A 23,916-nucleotide genomic window follows, 5' to 3' on the forward strand; every position below is an offset into this window, starting at 1 on the left:
ATATGCAGGCTCTGCAGTGGGATCTAAAGTCCCATTGGGCCCAACATTAAGTGGACCTCTCCAACCACATTCAGATTTTAGAGGAGACTGCAAAAGTTCTGCAGTGGTGATTGCCGGACCGCAATTGGGTCGGCGGCAGAAGCCTTCGTTTAGTCCATCAAGAGGAGGCTGGTTCAGGTGCTTACGGACAACACCCACCGTCATGTGGTACTGCAACAAACAGGGCAGGGTGTTGTCATGGACCCTGTGCCAGGAGGCCTTTGGCCCCTGGAAATGGCTGGACCGCCAAGGAATTGTCCAAGTGGTGAACCACCTGGCAGAATCCCTGACACCAGGGTGAACAAGCGCAGCCGTTGGCACCTAGTGGATCATGAATGGCAGATGCACGTGGAGGTGGCGCAAGGTCTCTTCCACAAATGGGGAGAACCATGGCTCATTCTCGTCGCAATGCCAGGAACACACAATTTCTGAACTTTTGCGCGTTGGAGTTTGCAATGCGCCTTACACTCGGAGATGTATTCCGCCTCAAGTGTAACTCTGGGAGTCCTTTATGCCTTTCCACCCTTACTCCTCCTGCCCTGAGTACTCAAGAAGATCAGGACCGATCAATCAGGGGGTTTGTAAGCGCGCTACTCACCCGTGAGGGTCTCAAGGCGCTGATGGAGGAGGGGGGAAGCAGCTCCGGTCAGTCGAAGAGCCAGGTCTTGAGGGTCTTCCTGAAGAAGTCTTCGCCGCGATGTAGGAGAAGGTTCGTCCACCCGTTCTTGCTCTGTGGATGCGCGGAGGTTCAGCGAGGGTGAGGTCGGCGGATTGGAGGTTCCTCTTGGGAACTTGGAAGGAGATTCTGTTGTGTAGATATTGGGGTCGGGTGTTGTGGAGGCATTTGTAGGCGTGGGTGAGTATCTTGAAGGTTACTCTTTTCTTGACAGGGAGCCAGTGGACGTTACGCAGGTGCTTGGTGATGTGCTCGTGTCGAGGGATGCCGGGGACGAGTCTGGCTGCGGTGTTCTGTATGGTCTGGAGTTTGCGGAGTAGAAACTTGATGATCCCAGCGTAGAGGGCGGCTCTGTAGATAGGCCACATTTTAGTGGCTACATATTGGGCACGGAGAGTATGGTATGCAGAGCACCTGGGCTTCAGTATATGTCCTTCGATTAGGCTGCTTCTCCAGGAGGACCCATTAGGGAAAACATAGATCTGAAGCCCCACCTGCCACTGCTTTGGATATGGGGTCCCTCGGACCTCACATGATATCAGAAAAGCCTAGTGAACACGGTGTGCATGGTGGCAAAGCGAGATATAACTCAGAAATGGGGCAGCGGGACACCCCCGCTGACTGGGAAATGGGTATGGAACAATGAAAACTCAGAGAAAGGTAGTTGTATCCATTGCCTTCAATAATTATAAGTTAAGGGTTCATTACTAGCCAGAGAACAATAACTACATCAAAATAATAATAATCATCATAAGTTAATAATTGAGATTACACAGGGAAACTGACTTGGGGTACTGATTGAAAAGACACCTGCTTCTACTACGACCTAAGATGCCACATTCCTAAACTTACTAAATAACATACGCAGAGGATTTTTAAATTATGCAAGAAAGGAAAAGAAAGATAGAAAGAAAAACAACATAGTTTCTTATTAACAATAAAAGGAGGAAATGCCCAGATACTATTTGGACAAACGACTTCTACTTTTCTAAGCACTGGATTTTTGTGTTTTTGGGTGATTTGGGGTCTTCTTTGCCCTTGTTCATCAGCTAATTTTTTTCCACACCCAATTCTTTCATTTATTTTTCTTGACTCATCTTATGCTATATGACTCTACACATATTTTATTTTTCCTGATACCCATGTACATATTCCCTTTTAGATGTTTTACTGAATTTTCTTGGACGCTTCAAAATTTATTGTTTTGTCCTGACGACCATTTAAATCTGCTATGGTCGAAACGCCGTCGATGCCTACATGTGTCCCTGAATAGAACACATTTTTGCTGTGTGTTTGTGTTGCCCTGAACTTCTCATTTGTATAACCTTTTCCTCAGCCACCTTTTCCGATTACACATTATATTGTCTGTATTTTCATCATTGTTTGTGTAACCCTATGAGCATCATTATCGTCTTATCATTGTTTTGATTGTCTATTTTTTTAAATAAATGTTCCATATAATGAAATAATTTATACATGGGTATCGTTTGTCCAAATAGTATCCGTGCATTTCCTCCTTTTATTGTTGATTAGAAACTATGTTGTTTTTCTTTCTTTCTTTTCCTTTCTTGCATAATTTCAAAATCTTCTGGCTATGATATTTTGTATTTTTCATTATTTTAAGTGTTATACTTGAACCTTTGTTAGGATTCTAGTGTTTAGTTTACCCCAGGTTCAGGTCTTGGGGCTTCCCCTGTTGTCGATAACTACATTCCTAAACTTAGTCCTAATCAATGTTTGGCTCTTAATTTGTGCAGTGCAAAAAGGCGGAACTTATGCAACCGTCAAACGTCTAAGCGCATCACAGTAATGAAATGTTGCATTTTTTCAGTGTTTTCTCATCATTTTACAAATTGAACATGCATTAGGATTTTCTCACTAGTGACTAGTGACTTCTTAGTAAGGACAGCAGCTCTTGAATCAGTTTCTCCAGTAACATCATGTTTAATCCCAAATTTAGTGATTATGCTAATGTGTTTATATTCAGATGTTGCCATGTTAAGTAAATGGTCCGCCTGTGTTGGTCTCTGATATTTACCCACACAGTGAGATCTGACTAATACTAAGAAGGGTAGTGTGTTTTCTTTTGTATAAACCAAATGCATTTATTGGCAGTGTTTCTTTTCATAATAGGTGGAAAGCTTTGAATCGTCCAAAGAGAGTATTTCAGCTCAAAAGTGCCACTTTTCATTGGACAGTCGAAGTAGCGAGCCCTTGCTCAATGGAGACCTAGGACAGGCTGTTTCTCAGTGTACAGTTATTACGCCGACACTGGAGGAAGATGGGAGTCGCAGTGAACCAGACACGAGGGATACAAGAAACTTTCAGGAAGATTCTGACAATCTTCAGGATGGCGAAATTGACCTGCCTCTAGAAAATGGCCGCTGCACCCCACCAGGGGTACAGGATTGGCAAGAAGATGAGGAGATGGAGTTAGAGCCAGTCACGCGAAAGAAGAAGCGAGGCAGAAGGAGGCTCTTGGACGTGCTTGAGAAAAGTAAGTCTTTGTGTATGAACTTGTGTTAAGATCCTGTTTGGCAAGCTTTCAAGAGGCAAATGTATTTTACTGATTGTACACTGATTTTTTTAGTAGTGCCTGAAATTATTTTTAGGGTAACAGATATCTTCATGTCCTGAAACAGAAGAGAGCTATTATTTTTCACTTCGCAGGCATTAAGGTTGACAACTCTAGACTATGCTAATTTGCCAAAGAGATCTGTTGTAACAATAAGAATGTTTTACATTTCCTTTCAGCCTAAAAAGAAAGTTCCCTGCAAGTATAATGTATGTTCTTGTGAAACTTGAACCTAGTGGACCATCTTAGAGGCTTTTGAGGAGACGCCGTTGTTGTTGGGTCCATATTGCTGCTGCCATCACCTACATCCTGATGGGACATCAGATCCCAGGGTGCACCGAGGCCCACAATCCTGCACAGCTGACAAGGGAGAGGCGTGGTCACCTCACGCTTTTAGTGCTGCCTTCTCCCCGCAGCACGGGCCCGTCCTTCGCCCACCGGCGACAGGAGGAGGCAGGGCAGGGCCACCCCCCACCCCTGGCTCCAACTTTCCAGCTTTTCAGAATTGCTTTACTGGTAAGACTGTTTTGCCATTCTCCCGTGCTCTGTCCTCTGCTGCTTGGGCAGGAATTCGACACCTGTTAAAACATTTTCTCATCTAGAAAGGATATCCCGCCAACCTCCTGTGGAAACTTTTACTGTGGACCAAAGCTGTAACAGTAGCAAGGCTAAGCCTCGAAAACGGTCAGACTTTACCCAGAGTGTGCGATTATCCTGCAACTTTATTTTATTGATTACCTGTAGCAAGAGGGATGGTACAGAGGTTGTTATGGAAGGTCGTTGCCAGCTTGTTGTAAAAAGTATTATTCTCTGCGCTGCTCATTATTCCTTGAAGGGTTATTTTTGTCCCTAACTCCCATCCCTGAATAGGAAATAGTAATTTTAACTTTTTAACAAGGGGAAGGTTTGTAGAGAAGGGTTCCTACTCACATACGACGTTAGCATGGGCAAACAGAAAGCTAAGGAGGGAACGGATAAGAGGAAACAACCCAAAATAAGGAGACGTGCAGCAGAGAACTGTACTCTAGAAGAGATTGATGACCTACTAGAGGAAGGAGAGTCACTATTAAGCAATGAACACAAGCCAGTTAGCACACATAAATCTAATATTACTGCATTTCATGGGAAAAGAAAGGCAAATCCCAGAACAAAACTATTCCAAGACCAGGTCAAACACTCAACTATCGAGATTCCACCCTATGGAGCAGTAACCCCTTTGCCAGCATCACCAGTTCAGTCTGAAACAGAAACTGACATAGAAAGATCGCAGTCAGTCAACCCTATAGAACCAAATATTTCAGAAGACCGATCCGATAAGGGTACGGAGGCTATACCAACAATTGTGTGCACTAACAGATATTCATCATTAGCCCTGCTATCAACACTAGTTAGCGGAGGTGTACCCTCTCCAACCCATGATCTGATTTCAATAACACTCTCAAACAACAATGACCAGCATGTCCAAGCCCCCCCTCGTCCTAACAATGATTCTGAAACATTCGCTCGAAGGGCTTACATTAGTGTCTCTGCCCAGCTGATGACTGAATTAGTGCAGAAGTTAGAAGCCCTGACAGAGGAAGTTGCCCTCCTAAAAACACAAATTCGGAACCTTACATACCGAGATATGCTGGAGAGCCAGGCAAACTCGGAGGAAGTGCAGGGCCTCAATAGGAAACAGCATGATGAATCCAAAGTTGCTGACACTTCTAAAATTCTGATGAGACCACACAGCCATGCAATAAAATCAGCAATTGGTATGAACACTGGAATACAAGAACTCACCTACAAAGGGGGAAAAGGTCACAAGGGGAGGATCCCTGGCACTATGGGAGCAAGGATGGAGAGAGGGGGTGTACGGAATAACAAGGGTGATATTGGTCGAAACTACTCTTATAAAAACGCACTACAACACAACCATAAGATGGGGAGGCAATTAAATTATCCTACAGGGCCTACAATAACTGAAAGGGAGCAGGATTCACAGTGTGAGAGGTTATAATATTGTCTAGGTAATAGAAATCTAGATCTTAGGCAGAACCACAATAGTAATGTATTCAATGACAAAACAGTCAGACAGACCGGACACTATACATGATTAACGTCTCTAAATTGACACACTTGTTCCATAGGGAAGATGAAGAGTCATTAAAGAACAAGGCAATCCACTACATTAGATCCAAGCGTGAGTGCCTATCAGTAATACGCTCCAACATTATAAAAGTGGAACGTCTAGTGAGCAAGCACGAACCCCATGATACCATTCTCCTTGTCTTTAAATTCAAAAGTATAGTCGATGGCTTGTTAGCAATGGATCTAAGAGCACCTTCAAACTCCAACTCTGCGGTGAAGTTCAAGTTAAATAGATCTAGAACCGAGACAATAAACCAGAAAACGCTTTCAAATATTGGTCAACTACCTAAAACCAACTGTACCCAAAATGATCTAGAGGCAGTCGACTGACTAGGAACACGGAACTGGAGTCACACACTGCACTAGGCCCTCCTATGTCCCCAGTCTGCTCAAAGGAATAGCCAAAGGATAATCTCTACCTAACCACTGACATAAAGTACACCAGGGAAGTGTCCGAGAAAAGGATGAGACCACGGAAGCAGTAGCAGTTCCCTCTAGCACCCAGAAGGGTAGTGAGGAATACAATCAAAGATAGAAACACCTGGTTTCATGGAACATAGCGGGGTTGAGGTATAAATTGATAGTCTTAGAATGGCAAGAATATATGAATCAATTTGAACTCTGTCTATTACAAGAAACATGGACTTTGGAACTGCCCCACAAGCTGGGCTACAGGACCTTCAGTATTAACGCTGTCCCTTCCTCGAGAGGCAGACCATCAGGATGTTTAGCCAAATGGGCCAAAATCTCCTTAAAGATAGATATTAGCCAACTTGAATTATCATCTCCAGGTATCTTAGTGGTAAAAATAAAAACACAAAATGAAGGAGAAATCCTCCTGATAAATTTCTATAGTAGACCAAAAGCAGCTAGCACTGAATCGCCAGTACTGGAGATACTGTAAAACTTTTTAAATACTATTGATCTAGGATACCGGTAACTATAGGTGGGGATCTTAATTGTAAGTTTGAGCCTGTGGTGGGCCTAGAAACTGTCTTAGAAGAGGAGGATATGGCAAGAGGTATTCCACTGTTGGAAGCCGGAACTTCTGTTTCTTGTACAATGGCGGAAATGCAACTGGCTCGATTGGTTTCAGGGCAAGGACTAAGGGCCTGCAATGGTAGGCTGCCATCAAACAGCCCAAGTGCATATACATTTAAAAGAGACACTACCAGGAGCAAAATCGATTACATAATAGTGAGCACCAACCTAATTGATCTGCAAGTGGATCAAAGAGACAACAGTGACCACTTTCCCTTGTGCTTGATAATGGAGGGAATATTCTCTGAAACATGGGCATTGAGAAAACAATGCCCTGTACAAAGAAAAATCCTCCTTTAAATCCACTGATCAGCAATAATCGCAGGGCATTAAAGTGGCCTTCCATTGTTGGGAATCCCCAAGCTTTGACAAAGATTTACAATACCTTTGCAGATGTGTTAACTCCCTATATAAATACTCTCCCACGTGATATCCCAATTCTGCAAATACATTTTACCCTGGCCGAGAAGCTAGAAATTCTCCTTAGTAAAATTATCGCAAGAAAGAACCACCTAATACCATCAAGCACTCCTTTCACAATCCCTGGTATACCAAGGAATGCTGCATGGCAAAACACCATTTGATGCTGGCCGCTCGGTCTAACAATATAGTAAAGTTTAGAGCTAGCAGGACCAAGTATAGGAAACTATTCGCTCAGGCAAAAAAAGATTGGGAGGAAAGTAATTGGAACGAATTGCTTGTGGCAGGAAAAAATAAGGACCATATGGGATTTTGGAAACTGTTAGCCCAGAGTATAAAACTGGAAACACTAGTCTGGACCTTTATTTAGACCCAGGTATATGGCATAATAATTTTTCGTTCTTGTACTCGGATCTTGGCGATCCTGCAGTAACTGATGAACTCGCCAAGGAAACAATCACTGGGGTAGCTGACTAAATAGCACTTCTTATTTTACCCAAGACAAGGCAGTTGACAGAAATAAAAGCGGTTAAGCCAGGGAAAGCCCCAGGCCCAGAAAAGATTCCAGGTGACCTGTTGAGGCACGATATTAAGGTTTGGGCACCATATGTTAATTTACTTTGCAATGCTGTAGCCGCAGGTGCACCAATACCTAAAACATGGAAGGGGGCCGGAATTATTCCCTTCTTTAAGAAGGGAAACTGTCAAGACCACACAAACTACAGGCCAATTAGCTTAATAGATACCCTACAAAAGATATATGCCAAACAGATACCATTTAAGCTTAACATCGGGCTAGAAGAAAATGATATTATGTCCCAATATCAAGCCGCGTTTTAGAGTGAGAATAAGCACAATAGACCAGGTTTTTAGATTGTTATGTATAATATGGAAGTACATCAAATTAAATGAGGCCACATGTACATAGCCTTCATAGATTTGAAGGCTACCTTTGATCTCATCCATAGGGGCTCTCTGTGGAATTCCCTAAAAATCCAGGGAGTACCGGATGACCTTCTTTCCCAATAATACAACTCCATACAAACAACTATGCAAAAGTTAGATGGGGACCTAGTGGCAAACTTACTGAGGCGATTCCAATAAAAAAAGTAAGCTAGGGATGTGTACTGGCACCCACCCTCTTTTCATTATATGTCAACAATGTAGTGCAATATTTTCAGGGATGTAAGCACGACTCACCAAAGTTAGGAGGCATGCCAGTACCTGCCTTACTCTTCGCAGACAACATGATACTACTATCCCAAACGCCTGGTAAAAGGTCTAGAAATCAATACAAATAAAACCAAATATATGGCGCTAAATCCGCACAAATCATTCAAGAAAAACATCATAGTCGGAAAGCAAGAATTGGAATATGTGGCGAGTTTTCTTTCTCCAAGATTGGGGTGTCTTTCATAGATTCATATGCTTGTATATTCCCAGTCGTCGAAGTGGGAGTCCCACGGTACTTAACATAGATTCACATGCTTGAATATTCCCTGTCGTCGAAGTGGGAGTCCCACGGTACATAACATAGCAATGTAGCAATAACACAACCATAGATAAGTAAGAAAAAAAACATAGAGTAGCATTGAATCATAGAGCTTTTAGATAGAAAAAACTTTTCACTTTTGTAACCTATTACAGTCATTGTGAATAGTCCAAACTCCAGCCAATCAGGCGTTAGCACCCTCCAGAATGTTCTCCTCAGAGGCTCAGGCCCTCAGATTTTCTACCGCACGTCGTGTGAAGGGAGTCTCTCTAAGCTCTGCTCAGTTTTTTTCTCATTTTTCTTCTCAAAGAGCAACTTTTTGTCATGTCTACAACCAAGAAATCCCTCTTCAGACCTTGTGGGACATGTGGAAAACAGCGACATTAGTCTGAGGACCCTCATAAGAAATGCATTTATTGCCTCTACCCTGAACACCAGGTAAAGGATTGTAAAATCTGCAGGACTTTCTCTCAAAAGACCCTTAAGGACAGGCAGGGTCGTCTCCTTCTGTGGCTACAGAAGTTGAAGACTATGGATAACCCCCTATCAGATGTGGAGAGTGTTTCCTCAGTCCGGACTACTTCATCTTTGAAGAGAGCCAGTGAGTCGCAGAACGTTTCTCCTAAGACTAAGGTGAGGAAGAAACATCATGTTGTCAAGTCCACTGACCGGCCTTCAACTTCAAAAGGGGTGTCTCCTGCCCCTCAGAGTCTATCTATACCCTCTACTCTCCCGAGATCTGACTTTCAGGCGTCCAAGACTCTATATGAGCAGTTTTTGCCTAAACAACTGATTATCTCGTCGACGGGCTTGTAGTCGCTTCCTCCGTCGTCGAGGACTGCTGTCGTCGCTTCTACGACGACAACTTCAACTTCTTAGTTTATGATGCCGGCTATGATTCTGTCGTCGGCGACATCACCGTCGACGTTGGTGTCAGTGAAGGTGAGGCCTCTGTTGTCTACGGTTCCTTTGACTTCGTCGACGGCGTCTCACAAGCAGAAGAAGCATTCATTGACACGCACTTCCTCGTCGACGAAAGGGTCAGCTTCATTGACGATGGCGTCGACGTCGGTGGCTTTGTCGTCGGTGGCGTCGTCGACTGTGGCGTCGTCGACGGTGGCGTCGTCGACGGTGGCTCAACAGCGACAGCGACTTCTCTCGTCGACGGCGACAGCGTCGACGGCTGCATCCATGGATCTGGTTCCTTTGAAGTCTTCAGGTTCTCTGCTGCGACGGTCTTCTTTGGATACCTTGACGCCAATACAAACTGCTTCTCATCCTCCAGCAGAACTGTTCTCTTCTGATGCTGGTGGAGTCGGAGGAGGATGACACATATAGGGCTGCTCACAGTCCCTCTGAGCTTCTAAATAAATGTCAGGATTTTGATGACCAGGAGCATGAGGACTTTTCAGACGGTGCCAACCAGCCTGCACCGGATCTTCCTATGGCGCAGATGCCCATGTCCCTTATTTCCAACATTCAGTTCATGCTGGATGACTATTACAGACGTTTTCCAAACTCTGTCCAGGCTTCTCCAGCACCACAACCGCCTCTTCCACCTCCGCTTCCTACTGAACCGCTTTCTACGCCTTCTACTTCGGCGTCCAGGTTACCACACCAAATCGCTCCTCATGTCATTGAAGAGGATGATGCTGATGTTGATGACAGAGAGGAGGGCGAGCTGGATGATAGATCCCTGTTCACGGAATGGGACAATTATCAGATTCAAATGCCTTCTGCTACCGCTCCAGCTCCTCTTGATTCTCCACCGGTGGACATAGGTGGATTTCATGTTCTCATGGAAAGGGCGGCAAAGAGATTTTACCTCCCGATGGTCACTAGAGATGAGGATTGTTTCTTGTATGACTTCAAGGATCAACCACAGAAACAAGTGTGTGCTATTCCCATCATCGCTTTTATTTGGCAAGAGGGTCTCAAGCTCATGCAACACCCTAATTCCATTCCAGCTGTCCTGCCACGACTAGCTAAAAAATATAAGGCCCCGGAAAATGCGCCTGCTTGTCTTATTGCACAGCCGAAACCTGATTCCATTACTACTCAGGCAGCATAACGTCGTGCCAGGAATCCCTCGGCTCCAGTTTCGGCTCCTCCGGATCGTGAGGGGAGACGCCTTGACGCCATTGGTAAAATAATTCTCCACTATGGCGGCAAGTACGGTCCGAGCGGCCAATTCTCTAGCTATCCTCGGCCGTTATGACCGATAAATGTGGTCAGACATTGCTTCCCTTTTAGATTTACTACCAGAACCTTCTGAAGCAGAAGCACTGAAGATTCTTCAAGAAGGGGAAAGAATTTCCTCAGAGATTATTGATTGTGCTGTTGACGTGTCTTCTACTGGTTTCTGACAACTGGCGGGTGCTGCTGTCCTCCGACGGCAGGGCTGGTTTAAAGCCACTTCTTTCCGTCAAGAGGTGCAGACCAAAATATTGGACATGCCTTATGACGGTGAATCACTGTTTGGCCAACACATCGATGATGCCCTTCAGACGATCAAGAAGGACACCGACACTGCTCGTGCTCTCGGCACACTTCAATTAAAAAAAAAAGCCCTTTCGGGGTGCGAGGGGTCGTGGCTCCTCCTCTTCCTTTCGGGGAGGTTCCAATCAATATTGACAATACAATTCTTTTCAAGGCCAACAAAGTTATTCCTCCCAGAATCAACAGTCGTACAGACAACCGCCAGCCGCATCTTAGAGACAGTACAGAGGTAAATCCTCTTATAGAGGAAGGGAGTCCTCCAAGAAACAATGACTTTTTCCATCTGCCATCCTTGATGCCTCCCACCCTCGCAAAGGTGGAGGTCGAATCTCCCGCTTCTACTCCAAATGGTCACTGATTACTACAGATGAATGGGTTCTAGATATTGTGCGCAGGGGGCACGTTCAAGAGTTTGTAAAGATCCCTCCCAATTCTCCACCCAGAGGTGGTCCTCCTGCCTATCTGAAGGAACTTTTAGGTCAACTAAAAATCTTATTAAGAAAAGGCGCGATCGAAGTGGTTCCAAACTTACAAAGGGGCAGAGGATTCTATTTGAGGTTCTTCCTTATACAGATAAAGTCGGGAGAATAGCGCTCTATTCTGGACCTACGCGCCCTAAACAAATATATCAAGAAGCAAACATTCCGCATGTTGTTTCTTCAGGAGGTCCTTCCTTTACTGTCCCAAGGAGAGTACATGACCACACCGGACCTTCAAGGTGCTTATTTTCATGTTCCTATTCTGCCCAGACACAGAAAATCCCTCAGATTCAGAGTGGCTGGGAGAGATTTCCAATTCAAAGTCCTTCCATTCGGCCTTCGCTCTGCACCCCGAGTGTTTACCAAAGTTCTTGCACCGGTGGCAGCTTATCTTCGTCTACAAGGTGTACAAATGTTTCCTCATCTCGACGACTGCCTTCTAAAGGCATGGTCGTTCGAACGGGCATCCCGACACACTCTACTTTGCAGGTCCCTCTTCCAGTCTCTGTGCCTTACGTTCAACATGGACAAGTCTCAATTTGTCCCCGCTCAACTCAGGACGTTTTTGGGGGCCATCCTGGACACCAAACTGGCAAAGGCCTTTGTGTCACACGAAAGGCGTCAACGACTTTGCAACCTAGCGGTCTCCCTCCGGTTAAAAAAGTCTGTTTCTGTTCAGCAGTTGAAGTCCTTCCTAGGGATGTTGTCCTCTTGCATTCCCCTAGTCCCTAACTGCCGCCTGAAAATGAGACCCATCCAGGAGCAACTCGACAAGCAATGGGCTCAAGTCTCAGGATCCTTCAACGATGTGATCAAGGTCACATCTCGGATGCAAACGGCTCTGTTCTGGTGGACTTTCGAAACAAAAGTCTCTTCCGGTCGTCCATTTCTGGTGGACACTCCAAGTTTCACTCTCACAACAGACGCATCTCTCGAAGGGTGGGGAGCACATCTTCAGGATCTCACAGTAAAATGACGGTGGGATACCCACCAAATGACCTGGCACATCAACCTTCTAGAGTTACTTGCCATTTTTCTGGTGCTAAAGGCTTTTCGTGCCTTCATCCAGGGAGCTTCGGTGTAGATCCGGACGGACAACACAACATGCATGCACTATATAAACAAACAGGGGGGGCACACGGTCCATCTTGCTATCTCTTCAAGCTCAACAAATCTGGGATTGGGCAATCTAGCATCAAATCACTCTGACGGCAGTGCATGTTCTGGGAGCGTCCAACATTCTAGCGGACTCTCTAAGCAGGTGAACCTCGTCCAATCACAAGTGGGAGTTGCATCAACCCACACTGGATCGCATCTTTCGGTTATGGGGCCCCCCCGAATCTGGATCTGTTCGCAACCCATCTGAACCCATCTGAACCGCAAATGCCCATTTTACGCAAGTTGGCTTCCCCAACCAGAGTCGTGCGGGAATGCCTTTTTGATGAACTGGTCAAAAATATATGCCTACGCTTTTCCGCCGATTCCTCTGGTCCCCAGGGTTCTTTGGAAAATGAAGAAAGAACCTTGCCGCATTCTTCTAATAGCTCCCAGGTGGCCTCGACAAGTATGGTTTACGGAACTCCTGCTCCTATCGCAGTGCGACCCGATTCTGCTCCGCCCACTTCCGGACCTTCTGACCATGGATCAGGGACAGGTTTGTCATCCCGACCCAGCCTCTCTTCGCTTAGCGGCATGGAACCTGAGCACTGTGAGTTTGCCAATTTAAACATTCCTTCCAACTGCAGGGAAGTTCTTGCTAAAGCAGCCTCCACTGTGAAAACATACAAGCTCAAATGTAAACGTTTCTGTCTATGGTGCGACGCTGCTCAGGTACATCCTGTTCATTCCACACCAGACCAACTTTTGCCTTTCTTTTTACATCTAGCAAAATCTGCCCCCTCACATTCTACTCTTAAAGTTTTGCTGGCTGCAATCTCAAGATTTCGACAGGATGGTTCCACCTCTCTTTATTCTTCCAGAGTCATTCAGCAGTTCTTCAAGGGTCTTTTTAAGATGTTTCCTCCAATTCGTCGACCGCCTCCTTCTTGGCATTTAAACATTGTATTGAAGCCACCGTTTGAGCCCATCCATAACGTCGATCTAAAATTCATTACGTGGAAGACTTCACTGCTGTTGGCTCTCACTTCTTCACGGCGAGTCAGTGACATACAGGCGTATACTACTAAAACGCCTTTTCTTCAATTCACCAAGGACTCTGTATTGCTCCGCACAAATCCGGCCTTTATCCCCAAAGTGCCATCGGATTTCCATCTTAATGAGCCAGTCATTTTAAAAATGTTTTTTCCTAATCCTCAAACGTCAGCAGAGAGGACTCTCCATTCTTTAGATATCAAGAGATGTCTGAAATTTTATCTGCAAAGGACAGCTAGTATCCGTAAGTCTGATCAGCTTTTTGTGGCCTACGGACGGATGCGAAGGGGACATCCAGTCACCAAACAGACTATTGCACGCTGGATATCTACTACAGTTGCCTTTTGCCATCAGCAAGCTGGGAAGCCACTTACTGCAAATGTTCGAGCACACTCTACCAGACAAGTTTCCTCTTCTACTGCGCTATTTGCTGGTGTGCATCTTCAACACATCTGCAGGGCTGCAACATGGTCCAGCAGGCACACCTTTACCAAACATTACTGTCTGGAAGCTGCTGACAACGCTGATTCAGCCGTGGGGCAAGCGGTCCTACGTATTCTCTTTAAGTAAGGTGAGCCTCTGTTGCTTCCCTCCTCCTGTATACAAGGTACCATTTTTTGTCTTTATGCTTCAGTATCTCTTTGTACTGTGTATTATGATGATTTTATATGTACCTTGCATTATCTTGGCATCACTGCTTACTATTCTTATTCAAGCATGTGAATCTATGAAAGACACCCCAATGCTGGAGAAAACCAAAAGTTACTTACCTGTAAACTGTGGTTCTCCAGTATTGGTGTCTTTCATAGATTCACATGCGACCCACCCCCCTCCCCTCAGAGGCTCTTCACTTCTCCTTGACTCTTTGTTACTCTTGTGCTATGAAATTCTGAGGGCCTGAGCCTCTGAGGAGAACATTCTGGAGGATGCTAACGCCTGATTGGCTGGAGTTTGGACTATTCACAATGACTGTAATATGTTATAAAAGTGAAAAAAAATTCTATCTAAAAGCTCTAGGATTCAGTGCTACTCTGTGGTTTTTTCTTACTTATCTATGGTTGTGTTATTGCTACATTGCTATGTTATGTACCGTGGGGCTCCCACTTCGACAACGGGGAATATTCAAGCATGTGAATCTATGAAAGACACCAATACTGGAGAACCACAGTTTACAGGTAAGTAACTTTTGTTCTTATCTGGGTATTACCCTTGACACCAAACTGTCATGGAAGCTGCATATGCAGAAATGTAAGTCCACTCTGGTCCAAAATTCCATGGCAATTGCGAAAAACACCCAAAAAGTACATCCAAAGCAGTGTCGCCGGCCCTAGACGTTTACAAGTGCAGGGCGCAAACAGCAACCCTTTATGGTGCAGAACTTTGGGGCATCAACAACCAAAATAAGCTCACTGTGGAAGAGAATAAATTTATAAGGATTTAATGCAGCTTCCGGTATGTACACCCATGAGCCCCATAATTCAGGACATAAAACTCAGGCAAATTGAGCCACAAGCCATATTAAGACCTCTGTTACTCTGGGTTCGTCTGTAATCGAGATATTGGGACTTGAGCATAATGTAACACTTTCATGGCTCTGAAATGTGCATAGGTGATTTTATAAGTTAAGTTTAAATAGTTATTGGGACGATCCTCAATCATTGTCACATCATTCAAAAATAATCTTGCAAAATTCCTGTTGGATGTATATCCAGGATAGTATATGTCTCATCTCAAAAGTCGGAAGGCTGACTTTGCAGTTTCATACTATAAAACTGGCTCCCTTTTTTGAGGGTTACATGGACAAAATACTACACAATCTAGCAAAGTCCTTATATATGAAGTTTCGTTTCAATGTGTTACAGACAAAATTTAACACATGCAACTAGCTGTGTAAAAATTCCAATGATAAGGAGGCCATTTGCACTTTATGCACACTAAATGTTGTAGAAAATGATCCTCACATACTATTCTTCTGCTCAGCATAAACAATTCCCGGAAAAAAATGGATTAAACCTATCTGTATTAACATGGGACTCAGGTTACATTTAGGAGCATTTTTTTTTAGTTTTTAACAAACCTTTATTGACATCATGAAGATCTGACACAGCTGGGTGCCTACATCCCAACGGGCCGGCACTGCGGTGCATGACATTCTTTGTAAAGGACAGTGGGGAAATAAACACAGCAAGCCGCCTACAACCTCAACGGGCCGGCCGCGTCAAGTGGGCAAGCATAACGGGTGATAATCAACTCAGGTTCCTAAACAAGTACCCCCCAAAACATCAAGTTCAATAAGCCACAGTAGCAACACCATCTTTCGCCTGTTATACCAGAGCATTGTCAATTCAGTCTCCACTCATCGGTCACCCCTGTAGTTCCGTTGCCCTGCATTTCCTTCCCCAATCCCTGCGACACCATAAAGTGGTCAATGCAACCCCATGTCCGGGAGACCTTCAGCGCCATCCCGTCGCTTCCCACCGCTTCCCTCGTTTTCCCCTCGCAAGGATCAGGGTCAGGGTCCGGGTCCCCAGTTTCAGTGTGTGCCAAGAGATAAGTTTGAAGAGGGGCCCAGATATCTCTAGGGCGGGAGGAGGGTGGCATAAGTTCAGTATATGTGTGTAACTGGTCCTGGTGATATGTGAGATCGTTTATCCAGTCCTTGAATTTGGGAGCGCGACCACGCCCCCATCGACAGGCTATTCGTCGCTTCGCCAGCAGGAGGGCCAAGGAAACATATCTCCGTATCCTGATTGGGACTTGTTCCGTGTACCCCAAGAGAACAGTGAGGGGATCGTCGGGCACATGCGCCCCTGACATTTCGTCTAGCGCATGCATTACTTCTGTCCAGTATTCCCGAACCGGCGAGCAATCCCAAGCCAAGTGCCCGAAGTCAGCCTCCCCCCCCATCTATCACAACAGTCAGTGTCACGCAATTGCAAACGGTGTAGCCTAGCCGGCGTGTAGTATAGTCGGTGAATATATTTATAATGTATAAGGCGTAATCTGCTATTGGCGGATATGGCGCCCCTTTGGTGACAGCACTATGACCATTGTTCCTTCGAGATGGAAGTTCCCAATTCCGCCTCCCATTTACCCTTGGCTGGGGCCGGATCCCTCTCCCACTCCTCTTGAGTTGAGCGATATAGTCGCGACACTACATGTTCCGGGGGGTGTGTGCTGTAAGAGAGTGTGTAAAGGAAGCATAATGGGGGGTTCCAACGGAAAGCACTGAGTCAGTGACCGCACGTCTTGTCTAAGCCTCACATAATAGAACCGCTCCAAGGGAGTGGGGGTCATGGTACCAAAGAAGTCCTCACTATTTTTAAACTTCCCATTTACATACAATTGGCCCCAGGTAAGACAGGACAGTTTCCGCAGCATGCGGCGGCATCCCCCTTCTGTCGTCACTGGTAGGTCATGTCTCCCCTGTAATGGCGCTAATGGCGAGTAAAGAATAGGGCATTTAAGTTTTTGCGCCAGATCGCGCCAGGCGCTGGTAGTGCATTGTACGGTTGTAGATGCTAGGTGTCTAGGGACTGCAGTAGTGCTTAGATATGCTGTACAGGGTGTAGGGGCCATGTAACCATCTTCAATTGCTAGATGAGGCATGTATGGGGGAGGGTGCATCCAATAAGCCGCAAAGTGCACCTGAGCGCATTTGAAATATAATTCCATATCTGGGACTTCGAGTCCTCCAGACTCAAACGGCCGAGTAAGAACGTCCCACGTCAGTCTGGGTTGCCTTCCACCCCACGTCAATCGGATCAGCTGGGTTTTGAGACGTTTAAAGATGTGACGGCTAGGAGCATGAGGGATGTTGGTAAAAAGGTAGTTTGGACAATATTACCATCTTGATCAAAGACACTCTAGCTGCCATGGAAAGAGTCGTCGCGATCCATCTGGAGATCTTATCTGGAATGAGATAAAGTGCGCGCCCGTAGTTGGAGCGCATCAGTTGTTCATGGCATCGAGATACCAAAATGCCAAGATAAGTGACAGTATCTGAACACCACGTCAGAGGGAAATCAGGAGCGAACTTCGATGTGGCATCTGTGAGTGGGAATATTTGAGATTTCCCCCAGTTCACATTTATCCCAGATAGGTGACCAAAAAGGATGAGCAATCGGAGTATGGGATTGAGGCTGACCGCCGGATCCCGCAGGTATAACATCAGATCATCAGCATATAGGGAAATCAGAATCTGCCTCTCTGGGTATATCAATGCATACTCCCGGAAATGTTGTCTGACTTTGGCCGCCAAAGGCTCGATGGCGATAGCAAAGAGAAGGGGTGACAAGGGACATCCCTGCCGGATGCCCCATGTGTTCTCGAAGGGAGCCGATTGAACTCCATTCACCATCACTCTAGCTCGTACTCCGGAATATAATACATTGATCCATTCCAGGAAGGGGGCGGGGAACCCCATACGTTATAAAACAAAGGCGAGGTAGTCCCATTCCAGGGAGTCAAACGCCTTGGTGGCATCGAGAAATATATCCACCGCGTTGATATCAGGGTCTATATCGTGTAGGAGCGCAAATAGTGTGCGCAAGTTATGGGACATGCCTCTAGTGGGCACAAAACCTGATTGATCAGGGAGCATCAATACTGTCATAAGGTTACTAATCCGATTAGCAATCAATTTGGCTAAGATTTTGGCGTCCACATTTATTAAGGATAGAGGTCTGTACGAATCGCAGTAGGTAGAGGGCTTCCCCGGTTTAGGTAGGGATATGATACGCGCGCCTCGCATTGAAGGGGGAAGTATACCAGTTTCTCGAGCCTCCTCGTAGACGTGACGCAGTACCGGAATGAGTAGGTGGTGGAAAGTTTTATAACATTCGTCCGGGAGGCCATCCAGGCCTGGCGCCTTTCCTGATTGCAATTGCATTATAGCCGATATGATTTCCTCATCCTCGTGATGTCCCAGAAGAAATTCCCTCTGCCCATCCTCCAACCAGGCGATCGCCGTATCCTCAAAAAAGGGGGTGAAGTCTATTGGCTGATCTCTATGCGTCCTATAAAGACCTCTGTAAAACCTACGAAACGTCTCCACTATCTCATTCGTATTACTATGTCTGTGACCGGCCTCATCCTCCACTTCAAGAACAATGTTTGAAAACTGCGGACTAAGGACGCCAGCGTTTTTCCAGGTCTGTCCCCCTCTCCATATTGTCGTGCCCTAAAATATTTCCTTTTGTATTAGCATTCGCGTTCGGCTGTCTCGTGGTAGTCACTAAGCACACTACGCAATCTAGCTTGTAATTCCGGTGTAAGATTATTTTGCAAGTCTGCCTCAATATTTTTAAGTTCCGTCTCGAATCTACGCAGGGTAGATCGAATATCCCTCAAAACTCCCCTGCTTTTTGCAATACACAAGCCACGTATGGTCACTTTGAAAGCCTCCCACACCGTGGAGTATTGCGTCACAGACTCCTCATTACGAGGGAAAAGGTCTATGATCTCCTACTAGAGTTCCTACTTGAATACTGGGTCCAATAAGGAGAGTGGATTGAAACGCCAAAGTAGAAACGGAGATTCCACTTTGGGGGGGGGGGGGGGGGGGGGGGGCTTACAGCTACCAGTACTGGAGAATGGTCCGAATATGTCCAAGGAAGATGGGAGGCATGTGTCACCCAAGGGGCTGGGCTGGGCCCTTGGTAATGAGCCATGCATCAATTCTGGACCAGGAAGACCGGGCCGTGGTGTAACAAATACCCTCCCGCCGCGATGGGTGTTTGTCTCAATGCATCTAGCAGCTCATAGTCGGCCATTATCATTTTTAGGGTGACTTGTGGTTGCGGGTGGGACCGATCCTGTGTGGGATTAACTATGACATAGAAGTCCCCCTCCCATCATAGTAGGTGTGTAGAACCAATCGATTTTTCCCCCAGAGTACGCGGAAAAATTTCGGGTCGTCCGTATTCGGCCCATAACATGAAACGAATGTAAAGGAGTGGGAGGCAATTATACCCCAGAGAATGGAATATCGGCCCTGCTTGTCCATGGCGGAACCTATTGGGATATATGGAGGGGACTTCCTTACTAGGATGCATGTGCCTCGAGCATAAGATGAATAGGAGGAAAAACATGTATATCTGGCCCATCGAGCGGCAAAGGTGGAAGGGGTGGTGGAGTTAAAGTGCGTTTCCTGCAGCATCGCACAATGTACGTCATGGCGGTGTAAGTAAGATATGTGTCTACGCTTGCGAGGTTCCCCTAGTCCTCGTACTTTCCAAGTGAGAAAGCGAAATGCAGGGGGTCTAGAATGTTCAGTCATGGCAATGATTGGGGTAACACATGTTTAAGCGGTGGACCGAAACAAATTGGTATAGATACCTAGGCATTAAAATGGTAGTCAAGGCTAAGACATGTGACTCGTCACAAAGTTGTACGTTTCCCGCATGTTTAAACACAACATTCCCTCCCCCCTCCCACATCAGCTGCCCAATCCTGCTGTGGTATGCTTCCCTCCCCCCCTCCCGCCATTCGCTCAGTGCCATGTTCTCAACAGGGGAGACTGGTTGAGCCAAAAACAAAACTGTCAATAAACCAACGGTAACCATAATGGTAAGGGTTCACCTAGGAGGTGTAGTCCAGAGGGCGTCGAGGGGTCTTCCTCGCCAAAGCGAGGGTGTTCGGGCTATCATATGTAGGGTCATCTCGCTTCGGTTTCCGGTGCATCTTACAAGTTCATAGACGGCCACCAAAACGGCAGTTTAGGGATAGGCTTTAGTAGTCATCGCTACTTCCATCAGTCAGGGGGGCTAGGGGGCAACCCATCCATCGCCAAAGCGCCCCAAAGTCACCAGGATCTCCGTGGGAGTATCCAATCTCACGTGTACTAAGGTCAGCAGTACTGTCTCCCGGGGGGAAAATTGTCCTTCCTCACTCCGGTCCCCACGCCCCGCCACAGTTTCCAGACACCCCTAATCGGGCAAAGCCTCTATTTCATGTCCGTGTGGCAGGATCGCTATGTGAAAAACGTATCTAACCAGCATCTTTTCATTCGACATCTGAAGTGTTTCCCCCTCCGCCTGGTTGAGGGGGCATGGAGGAGTGTCCCGCCGCCGACTTCGGCAAGGATTTAAGGAAGTCCTGCGCAAGTGGCGGGGTATTGAAGAAGTGCTGCTTACTTTGATAGGTCACTTTGAGTCGAGCTGGAAAGAGCATTGCATAGGGAATATTGAGCTGCTGTGACTTCTTCTTCACAGGAAGAAACTTTCGTCTCTGCTCTTGCACAGCCAGGGTAAAGTCAGGATACAATGAGATCTCCATTCCCTCGTGGCGGAGCTGACCCCACCTCCCTAGATAAGCGGAGGGCTGTATCCCGATCCCGGTAATTGAGTAACCAGGCGATTATCGGGCGCGGCGTGGCTCCGGGCACCAATACTGGCGAAAAAGCGTCTCTTCCAAAGAGCACAATAAGAAGACGCACTACGTATTCCTCCATCCTGCCGGTAGCTGTTGATTCCTATATTCCTAAGATGTGGAGGTTGTTTCTTCGAGAGCGGGATTCTAAGTACTCGTTCTTGGCCGCAACCACTCTGAGCCCTCTCCACTTCCAGCGTGCGGGACGTTGTCGCTGTCGAGGTGTCCTCCAGGTCCGATATCCTCTGTTCCGTCTCCGTCAGTCTCTCCTCATGCTTGTCTACTCTATGCATGACGCCATCTAGCCGCGCAGACATGGAGTCCATCTTAGATTCGATGGAGGTCAGGCTGGATTGCACAGCCAGTATTTTGTCCTTCAAATCTGCGTTGGAGGGTGCAGGAGCCTCCGCCCGGTCTTCTTCCAGATCCATTTGGGATCGGGTTCCTTTGCGTGCATCAAAATTAAGTTTAGACTGGCGCCCGTCTGGTTTTCCCATCCTTCATGGGGTGTATGGAGGAGATAAGGAGGCCGGTCTCCAGCAGCACCGGCTGCACTCAGCGCGTCAGAACCAGGGCCCGAGCACTTCTTCTCCCCCCGACGCCAACCTCCCAGACTCTCCAATGAGGGGGCAGGCCGGTAATCTCAGAAAATTGACCCTTGCAGCAGGGGCCCGTCGGGTTGCCCGGTGAACTCCGCTGTGCTGAGATATGTGCTCGTGCCCACTAACCGGTAGTCCCAACCGGCTCCAGGAGACGCTCGTGTCCACAAATTGGCCCCTTCCCCCTTAAATACTTGCTGACCGGGTCTCAATTCTATATCCAATTAGGGTGGGGAGGGGATTGACCGATCAGGTGCGCCTCCCAGTCCGTACCAAAAACGGGCCTCAGCTTGGGCCCCTACTCAGGCCTTCACGCTGATTATGTCCTCCGTGTTTCCACTGCAAGGGGGGGGGGGGGGGAGAGAGGGGAATCACACCACCCAGCGCTCCTCACCTCAGCACCAGAACCAGCTCCGCTTCGAACTGCGGTCCGCTCCTCGCCGCCCTCAGCACCGGAGACCTCCCATGTCGTACGGCACCCTCTCATCCCGAGGCGCGATCCGCATTCGGGCAGATTGCTTCGTCCCGCTCGCAGCGCCCAACAAACCAGACGAGCAGATCGGGCCACGCAGCGCAGAGACCCCCCAGCGCTCACCTGTCTCCGCTCCGGATACTCCCCCGGGTCCGCGGCTCAGCCACACAGAGGCCACCACTATCTCCGGCGGCCCAGCAGGTCGCGGCAGTCCTCCGACAGTCCTGCAGCCCGAGACCAGGGACGGGCAGCACAATACCTTTTCGAGCCCAGGAGTGCTCAGACCAATATTTTGTCCCGGCAACAAGTGAACACCGACTCCGCACATGAATCTCCAAGCCCCTGAGACCAGGCAGATCACCTCTGCCTATACGGTTATCGCTTCACAATCCCCAGGCTCAGGCCGCCGCCATGTTGTGTGCTCCAGGCGCCAGGGATCATCCGCGATCTCCAAAGACCAGCGGGCAGGTACGACTGCTTTTTGAGGGAAATTTCACTTCAGTAGCAGTCCAATGCACATTTCTTATCGTTACTCGCTACAGCTTGTCCAGATGACCAGGACATTTGACGTACCAGGGCACGAACCGCAAGAGCCTCACACAAATGCGGCCATCTTGCATGGCGCCCTCTAGCGCCCCCCTACATTTAGGAGCATTACGTATTTTAATAACATACATCGCAGAAGATTGTTTTTAGCCTTAGTAGATCTTTATTTGCTATAAATTTAATACGCAAGAAAAATGGTCTGAAATTTTAAACTATTAATGACTATTTTAATTATTGATTTTAGCATCACACTTTGTATAAAATCCCTTGTTTATGTATATCATCTGTTTGATATTTATAATGTGACCGATGCATTAGCACTTTATCATCTACATGATTGATCATGCACTTTATTGTCTTTAAATAGAATAGGCGCATAGCCCCCAGTGCCTAGAAGTAACGTCTTTGAGGAAATGGATAAAGTGATCAATGCATTTGCACTTTATAATCTCCACAGTTGTTCCCTTATTTCATTTTCATGGTTTTACATATTAACTGTGCCTTATAATTCCTTATGGTGCCATTTTAAATTTTAAGCGATGACACCTATATTCAGACTGATTTTAATAATCTAAAAATAGATGTTAGGTAAACACCATGTGCGGGTTTTGACAATTATATTGTACTACACATTTGTTTTGGCATATGTTCGAAATGCATGAAATGCTGGAATCTGTATCTTTTATGGTTTTTTAAATCGAATAAAGATTGAAGAAGGATTGTGAAACAACGAATCTTAAATCAATCAATAATTTTCACATCACTGTCTTAATTTTTTTGTCAAGGCTGTGATTACATATACATTTATTGGTGTCAAAGTTAGCTCTTTAAACAAAACAGATTTTTAATTTTGATAAGTTAAATGGATACAAGCACAAATGTACTTCATAAGAAATAAGCTCATCTTTAAAAAATTCTATTCCCTGGAATATTGTTACAAAATTTCGAAATATAAACCTCAATTGCTTACATAATCGAGCACTATCATTCCCTAGACAACAACATATTGCACTGAGCTGTGATATCTTATTTATTCATAATTGATAAATGTATACATTATTTGTTTGACTTATACAAAATATGCTAATGTTGCTTTGATGCCCAAAATCTATACCTCTTAGCCTTTTCCAAAAAGTTAACGAACTATTTAACTTAGTCTTTTGAAGTTAGTGAATGTTACGTTTTGATACATATTGAAGGGATTCTATCTCCTTTGATTTTTACTCCTTTTATTTTTTCAACCAGAGACCGTAATTTTCTTTTTCATGTAATCAGTACAATACAACTTCTAAGTGTAACAGTTTGGGGCCCTTTGGTATAATTAGCCCTATCACCAACTTAAAGTTGTATCTCTGTGACTTATTGAATCAAAACCAAAATAATTCATGAATCCAGTGGTAATTCATATTTCATTATTATAATTATA

The 23,916-nt window shown here is 46.0% G+C and overlaps 1 protein-coding gene across 9 annotated transcripts in view; it reads left to right on the forward strand.

Annotated features, from left to right (window-relative positions):
• DNMT3A (DNA methyltransferase 3 alpha) overlaps nucleotides 1-23,916 on the forward strand; it is a 1,939,932-nt gene that overhangs the window by 534,373 nt on the left and 1,381,643 nt on the right. For all 9 annotated transcript variants that reach the window (XM_085613211.1, XM_085613216.1, XM_085613220.1 and 6 more), the window contains one exon: nucleotides 2,849-3,212. In XM_085613211.1, the coding sequence (XP_085469337.1) occupies nucleotides 2,849-3,212 (364 nt within the window). The remainder of the gene's footprint in view (nucleotides 1-2,848; nucleotides 3,213-23,916) is intronic.

The sequence above is a fragment of the Triturus cristatus genome, chromosome 6 (assembly GCF_964204655.1).
Source record: "Triturus cristatus chromosome 6, aTriCri1.1, whole genome shotgun sequence".
Lineage (NCBI taxonomy): Eukaryota > Metazoa > Chordata > Amphibia > Caudata > Salamandridae > Triturus > Triturus cristatus.